The sequence below is a fragment of the Bubalus kerabau genome, chromosome 4, assembly GCF_029407905.1.
Source record: "Bubalus kerabau isolate K-KA32 ecotype Philippines breed swamp buffalo chromosome 4, PCC_UOA_SB_1v2, whole genome shotgun sequence".
Taxonomy (NCBI): Eukaryota; Metazoa; Chordata; class Mammalia; order Artiodactyla; family Bovidae; genus Bubalus; species Bubalus kerabau.
Window position 1 is genome coordinate 142,379,462 of NC_073627.1, and position 8,009 is coordinate 142,387,470.

Genomic DNA, 8,009 nt, shown 5'->3' on the forward strand with positions numbered 1-8,009 from the left:
ATCGCCAGGCCAACCCCCGCCCCAGGCCACTTGGAGCTCAGCGTCTCTGTAGAAAACAAACCCTTTCTTGATGTCAGGGTGCAAATATTACCTCCGGGTGACACCTCCAGCTCTCCACCTGGCTTCAGATAAGATAAGGGTGGGGATCGGCACTATATACAGGCCCCCATCAATCCCTGGCCCAGGCCCCAGCTCCCTGAGGCCACATAGCCTGGGATCAGCATGGCTGCCCGCCTGTGGATACTTGCCCTGGCCTTGGCTGTTCTCTTCCTTGTGGACAGGGGTGAGTAGACAGAACCTGGATTCTCTGTGGCTTGGTGTTGGTAGGTGAGCTTGGCGTAGGGCAGAGGCAGGCCCTGGGGCACCCCGTGAGACCTTGGCTTTCTGCATAAACCTTCTTTCTGCACCCTGGGCTAGGAAAAAAGAAACTCGAGTTCCAATCCTACCTCTGGCTCAGAATTGCAAAAGTCCTCTCCCCTCATGGCTTAGATGGTAAAGAATCCACTTGCAATGTGGGAAACCTGGGTTGCATCCCTGGATTGGGAAGATCTCCTGGAGGAGGGCATGGCAACCAACTCCAGTATTCTTGCTGGGAGAATCCCATGGACAGAGGAGTCTGGAGGGCTACAGCCCATAAGATTGCAAAGAGTTGGACATAACTGAGCAACTAAGCACACACACACACACACACACAAACACACCTCCCCTCTTGGGGCCTCTGTTTCTCCAGTTGTGACATAGGAGGTTGTTCTGGTTCAAAGCGACCCTGAGCAGCTACTGGGCTAGAGACTGGGGAGGCAGAGGGAGACAGCCTGTCTCCAGGGAGATTGACAAGTCTACTGGCTGCAGGGTGGGTGCTGAAGGAAGCCTGGCCGGGTCCTCTGGGCTCCCATCTGCTCTGATAGACTGTGGCTGTGGGGCTGAGGCAGTCATGTGAGCACAAGGGAACCCTCACTCTGGGCTGAACACATGCTGCTGGAGTGGGGCCTGCTCAGAGGCTGGGTACCTCTGCAGTCTCACTTCTGCTGGGTATCAGGCCTTGTTCTGGGCCCTTAAAACTTATCAGCAAGCAAAACAGAAAAAGAGTTGCCCTGATAGATATTAAGTTTAATGGGGTAGGATGAGGAGAATCAACAATCAATAAGATAGGTGCAATATATATTAAACAGTATTTAGATGGTGATAAAGGCTAAGAAAAAAAATATTGGGCAGGGTGATGGGGATTGAGAGGGGGTTGCAATGTTAATGCAGGGGACTTCTCTCTGAGAGGCTGATGTCTGAGCAATATTTGAAGGAGGTGGAGGAGTGAGAGAAGTGGTTTCCAGGCAGAGGCAACAGGTAGTGCAAAGGCCCTGAGGTAGAAGCATGTGTGGAATATGTGGAGTATGGCAAGGAAGCCAGTGGGACTCGAAAGGAGTGAGGGGCAAGGTGCAGAGAGACAGGAGATGAGATGATACAGGCAACTGTGAACTATAATGGATAAAGCCTTGAAAGTCAATGTGAGAACTTGGATTTTCCTGTGAGTGAAATGGGAGGTACTAAAGGGTGATGAGCAGAGTCACATGTTAAAAGGATCGCTCAGGTTGCTACCTTGAGAACAGAGTCAAAGGAGAAGCAGGGAGACTCCTTAGGACATACCCAGACAAAGTCATGATGTTACAGGGTGGGTCTGAGCAGGACATCAGGGACACCGACCTCACAGTCAGTCTCACAGCCATTTCCCTGGCTGGGGACATAGACTAGAGGCTGAAGCAATAGAGAATGGATCCGGAGACTCTGGCCCAGCACAGCCAGGTTACTCCCAGCCTGGCATCAATTCCCTGAGCAGTTCTCTTGTTGGGAACACTGAAGAGGCTGCCCTAAAGGGAGTCCTTTTGTCCATTTCAGATTCCTGCCTGGGCTGTATGAGGAAGGGGGAAGAAAACTTGGGCCAAGATCAAGGGCAGTTGGGGGTAAATGCAACTTCCCACATCATCCAGAAAGAAACTGACACCACAGAGGAACCAGCATAAGTGGAGAGAGCCTGTTCCGGAAGAGTGAGCAGAGAGGAAGGGCAGGGGCAGAGGGGCACAGCAAGGAGGTGGACGAGGAAGTGGCCCAGGGGAAGTTTGGGATCATCTCACACAGTGCCCTCAACATAAGATGAAGAGTCTTAGTGGTCATGACATGGAGCCCTGGAAGGGCTTTATTCATTTTTTAAAATGCTTTCCCCCACCAACAATTATGTACCATGAAATGCACACATCTTATCACTCAGCGAATCCTATTCAATGAGTTTTGATGAGGCATATACCTGTGTAACCCAGCCCCCTATCAACAAACAGAATGTTTCCATCACTCCAGAAATTTCCCTCATGCCAGTTCATCCCTGCCCCACCCCATTCCCACCCCAGAGGCAACCCTGGCTCTGACATTTTTCCACCATAGATTAGTTTGCCTCCTCTAGAATATCCCACAGATGAAACAATACAGGATGCTGTCTTTTGTGTCTGGCTTCTTTGGCTCAGCGAGTTTTTGAGATTCAGCCATGTTGTTGCATGTTATCAGTTATTGCTTTGTTTTTACTGTTGAGTTGAGTCACATTGTATGTGTGTCAGGGTTTATTCACTCGCCTGTTGGAGGACATTTGGACAATTTCCAGATTGGGTAATTATGACTGGAGGGTTTTGAGCAGTGTGATGAGAAGACTGGATTTGCATGTTGATGCTTAAACTGTGCACCAGTGGTCAATCTTGGTTCCCTTCTTCCTCTCCACCTTGGAAATCTCTTGTAATAGCATCTCCAGAAAAACCTAAACCAAGGGATGGCCACCCACCTCCAGGGATGAACTCTCCACTTCTGGAGGCAGCTTCTTTCGTTAATGCACAGCTCCCATTGAGAGAACGTTCTGGAATCCACACCTGCCTCTTTGCAGCCTCTTCGTGCAGATGGGCTCTGCCTTGTGAAGTTAAGAAGAGTTCCTCTCTCCTTGGGCTTCAGGACAGCCCTTCAGAGACTTCAGGAAGCAGCCTACCCTTCTTCAGTTTTTATAGACCCTTTCCTAACACCTGTGGCCTTAGATCCAGCTCCATTCCATTCCCTCCTCCACCTGTCACACTCACCAGTCACATCACAATTTGCTGAGGTCCTGTTCATCCAGACCTCAAAGGGCTGTGGGGCACAACTGCATGTGTGGAGTTACAGAGCCACGGGAAAATCCCAGCTCTGCCCTTAACAAACTGTGTTGCCTTACCTATGAACCTTTTTCACAGATTGGCCGAGTTTTGGGAAGCAGACTCTGGGATCTGTGTGTAGTTTGCTGGAGAGCACTCGGGGGAAACACCTGGGAGGGGAGAGGGACAGTGACTGCCATGCAGAGGAGCTGGGGTGGCCCTGGAGCATTGTTCTGAGATGAGGACTTCAGACCATTGTACCCACTTCACCCTGACATTGGATGTGGGTTGTTCCTGGGTAGGAATGCCACCTTGGGCAAGGCAGCTCCATTCTCCGAGGGTAATTCCTGGGAAAGCACTCATTGTGAGCAGCCTGTGCTCCTGGCAGCTGAGGAAATGTGTGCCTCAGTCCTGTGGTGGGATCCGGGTCACAGACCTCTGCCTCCTCTCCTCCCTGTTACACAGCAGTGAGAAAGCTCTGAACAGTAGTCAAGATCATGTATTATCAAGGCCTGGTACATAGTAACTGAATTATTTTCTTTTTCTTCTTTTCAATATTTGTCCTTTGGTTAATTTATTTTTGGCTGTGCTGGGTTTTCATTGCTGTGCGTGGGTTTTCTCTAGGGAGGCCACTCTTTGTTGTGGTGGGCAGGCTTCTTGTTGCAAAGCTCAGGCTCTAGGCGCCGGGCTCGGTAGCATCAACTTGCAGGCTCTAGGGTGCACGGGCTTCAGTGGTTATGGTCCTTGGACAAGCCCAGTGGGATCTTACTAATGAGAAACAGACTAGACTTTAATCTCCCTAATTCTAGGCTTTCTGTCCCAGTTCTGACAATGTCATATGAGCTTTCTGGGAGCCCTGTCTGTGACTTACTCACTACCTTTCCCTGAGGAATTCCAGATTGGGTGGTGGCTGGGATAGGTCCCTGAAGAAAGTGTCCTCAGACTCTGGTACCTAGGGCCTAAAGCCAACATCCCCTAATTTCTTGCTTCTTTGCCTTTCAGAGGTGTCCATGTCGGCAGCAAAGTTGGTTTTCTGGAGAATGGTAAGGCACCTGCTCTTTCCGGCCTCAGGGCTGCTGTCCCGGCCTTCCTTCTCAAAGGGGAGCCCTCTCATCCATACTGGGAGACAAGGGATTTTCTTCTTTACGCTCCTTCTCAGACACCTTCAATGGTGCCACAGTGGTCAGGGCAGCCTCCTGAGGCTGCAAGCTCCCTAGGTTAGCTCTTCCAGGCTGAGCAGGCCCAGCCCCTTTGCCAAAGTCTACACAGCTCATCAGTGCAGAATGCAGGTCTCTCGGGCCTGGGGCCTTCACTGCTGCACAGCACTGTCCCCCTCACTCCCCACCCCTACCCCAGGCCCCCATCCTAGTCCTGACCCTCAGGGCTGGCCTGAAACCCTTTTAGACAGAGCCTCAATTAGGGCTCCAGCCTCCTCATACCAGGAGTCTGATAGTCATGCAGGCCAGGGTGAGTTCAGGAGCCTCTAGGGAGGCAGGCCTCCTAGGAATTATGGCTGTTTCTCTTCTTGGGTCCTCAGTAAGACCAGAATTTCTCTTAGACCCTGTGAAGAGTGTGTGAACCCATGAAGACAGGTATTTACCTGGTAGCCCGCATACTTGGGCTCAGCAGATACAGGTACATCCTTATGCACACAGTGACAGCCACACATGGTCAGGCGCGTGTGCACGCACACACATACACACACACACACACACACATACACAGCAGATACAGGTGCATCCTTATGCACACAGCGACAGCCACACATGGCCAGGCGCGCGCGCTTGCACACACACACACACACACACACATACACACACAGACAAGCAAACGTGCCATGGGGCCCTGCATGCTTGGTTTCATGCTCTTCGGACCCACACTGGGGCCTTCTTGAATCTGGCTCCTCCCTGGAACCCCCTCAGCCCTGTTCCAAGCAGAGCCCCTTGGTACCTCCTGTCTCTGGATCCCTGAGTGTCCCCCTTTCTCTCTCCCACAGCCCATCTGTGAACACATGGTAGAGTCTCCAGCCTGCCCCCGGACATACGACCCAGTCTGTGGCACTGACGGGGTCACGTATGAGAGTGAATGCAAGCTCTGCTTGGCTCGGATGTAAGTCCACCCTGCATTCCCCCGGGCCATCTTGGGTGGGCTCCATCTGTGGTGCGTGCGAGTATGAAAGGAGCAGGACTTGACCTATCTCTTCCTTTACTCATACTTGGCCTGGGACAAGTCCTCCATTTGCTCGTAACAGAATGAGTGCAAATAAAATCAAAAGAAGGCACGTGGTTCCAAGCAGAAAGCCCACTAGTGGGGCATTGGGGGTGAGGGCGGAAACCCTGGGTTCTTTTCCTTGTTCTGCCCCCTGACTAGGTGACCTTACTTGTTCATTTATTCCTCCAGCCAACAACTATTTATTGAACACTTGCTCTGCTCTAGGCACTGGGGATACAATAGGATATAAAAAGCTAGACAGCATCATCAGCTCCTGGGGGCAATGGTCAGTCTAAGGCAGAAGTCAAGCTGACAGTCAGCCCATTGCAGCACAGAATGCTAAAGGCTCAGATGGGGGTGCACAGGGTACTGTGGGTGCCAGGCCAGGGCAGGGCAGACTTCCTAGAACAAGGGACATCTCAGCTTGGCCCTGAGGGATAAGTAGGAACTAGGTTGGAGAAAGAATAAACAAGGAAAGGTAATTCCAAGTAGAAAAATGAGTTTGGAAAGATCTAGAAGAAAGTTTGTATTTGAGGAAAAATAAGAAGTTGGATATGCTAGAGTATAAAGTGTAAAAGAGAATGGGGGAGAGACAAGAGATGAGTCTAGAGTGAGAAGGCCAGAACATGACCTTGGTACATCAGATCTCCTATTTGGTTTCATTTCTTCTTTCATTGGAGAAGGCAATAGCAAACTACTCTAGTATTCTTGCCTGGAAAACCCCATGGACAGAGGAGCCTGGCCAGCTACAGTCCGTGGGGTCGCAGAGTCAGACACGACAGAGCGACTAACGCACTTCACTCATAAGATCTTGTGCCGTCCAGCACTAAGCGAGATCACAGAAGAGAAGTTGCTGACAGTTGAAACACCCTAGAGAGATGGGCAGGAGAGCAGCAAGGACACTATCCTAACTTAGAAAAAGATCATGATAATTAAAGACTCATGCTTCCATTGGGAGTAGAACCCATAAGCTGTGAGATTGGATGTGAGGGGTCGGGGTGGGTGGTGGGCAGGAAGGAAGCAAGAGCAACATGCTGGTTTCTAACTTGTGGGCCGGGGCAGCTGGGGATGCCATGTTGGTGGGGGGCTGGGGGTGTGCAGCAGGCTTGTGGGGCAATGATGTTTGTGGACAGTGGAGCCTCTGGAACATCCCAGAGGCAATACACAGTCAACAATTGCACAAACAGGCCTGAAGTTGAAGACAGAGGTCCAGGCCAGACAGATATGCAGCCAGCAGCACGTAGAGGTGGTTGAAAGCCCAGGCAGCTGAAACCTCCCAGGGGGAGGGTATACAGAGTGAGAAACAGTAGAAGGATATGCCCAGGGAGACCTGGGATCTCCCCCGCACTGTAAACTGAGTGGGCAGAGCTCAGCACAAGACGGGATAGACTGGGCCGGGGTTCCTGAAGGGTATGTTACACTTCCTGAGGAGCTGACCTCATTCTCGTCTGCTGTGACCCTAGGAAAAACAGACAGGACATCCAGATCCTGAAGGATGGGAAATGCTGACCCCACCAGAGCCTCTTAAGCCGTGAAGCTTCAGGCTAGAGAACCGTGGTGGGGGTGCAGGATGAGACATGAAATAAAGATTCAGCTCAACCCAGCCAATGGTTCAGTGTTTTGGGGGATTCTGGGGAGGGGGAATTCTGGGGATTTGGGGAAGGCGGATTCTGGAGGATGGGGGAATTTGGCCCTGTCTTCCCTACTCTGAATCTGATGTCCTCTCCATCACTCTGATGCTCCTCAACCTTGTCACATGTTCCCCTGGAAGTCCCAGGTATCTTCTGCCTTCTTGAGGGGGTCAGGGCTGTGTACAGTGCTCCTGTGAGCCGAACCCGGCCTGTCACTTAGGTCAAGAACCTAACTGAAGTCTGTACTCTCTGCCACTGCAAGGCCCAGCCTCAGCCTTTGAGAGGCTCCCACACCCCTCACAGCTTTCTCCCTGGGCTATACCAGCACCCCGAATCTCACTCACACACATACATACAGACCCACACACACGTCAACACTGCCATGGCTGACATTCAGGTGGTGTTCACCATACACCTGACTGCTTATTACAGTATTGGTCTAGGTCTATAACTGATGACAACAGATGCTCCCCAAGCCCTGGAGTGTCCCCCTGCTCCCTGACCACCCACAGCAAGAGGACTTCCAGACTCTGCTCTGCTCTCTTGGTCAACACACTCTGACTGGTTGTTAAATGTGTTGACACTGGTCACACTGCACACAGGGCTCACAGGGACATGCAGTTTTCAGGAATCCACCTTAGACAGAGATCCCAGCCTGTGGGACATGTCAGGTACCCCCACTCCATTGACCAAAGCTTATAGGAGGAGCCTCTGGTAGAGGTGGGGGTGGTGGAAGAAGGGTCGAAAGGGACTTGGTCAGGCAGCAGTAGCATCACACAGACCCTGATTCCTGCTCTAGGGTAGGCAGCAAGAGCAGGAAACTCTCGGTGGGAAAATCCACACTGCCAGAAGAGTGAGGGCAGGGAAGACAGGACCATCAATCCCTGGACCACTAAAACAGGAACCTAGGCAGGAATTGTTGACAGGTCTGCAGGGGCCAGGGCCCCAAGAGGCCATCTGTAAGGTCCTTCTACTGCTGGTAACATAACCTCGTTTCCTACCTGCATAGGGATGG

The 8,009-nt window shown here is 51.6% G+C and overlaps 1 protein-coding gene across 1 annotated transcript; it reads left to right on the plus strand.

Annotated features, from left to right (window-relative positions):
• Window positions 1–222: 222 nt before the first annotated feature.
• Window positions 223–6,952, plus strand: SPINK4 (serine peptidase inhibitor Kazal type 4). Its single transcript, XM_055580284.1, has 4 exons — window positions 223–283; window positions 4,155–4,195; window positions 5,149–5,261; window positions 6,827–6,952. Exons 1-4 carry the CDS (start codon window positions 223–225, stop codon window positions 6,870–6,872), a joined length of 261 nt encoding a protein of 86 aa, XP_055436259.1. The 3' UTR covers window positions 6,873–6,952.
• The last annotated feature ends 1,057 nt before the right edge of the window (window positions 6,953–8,009 follow it).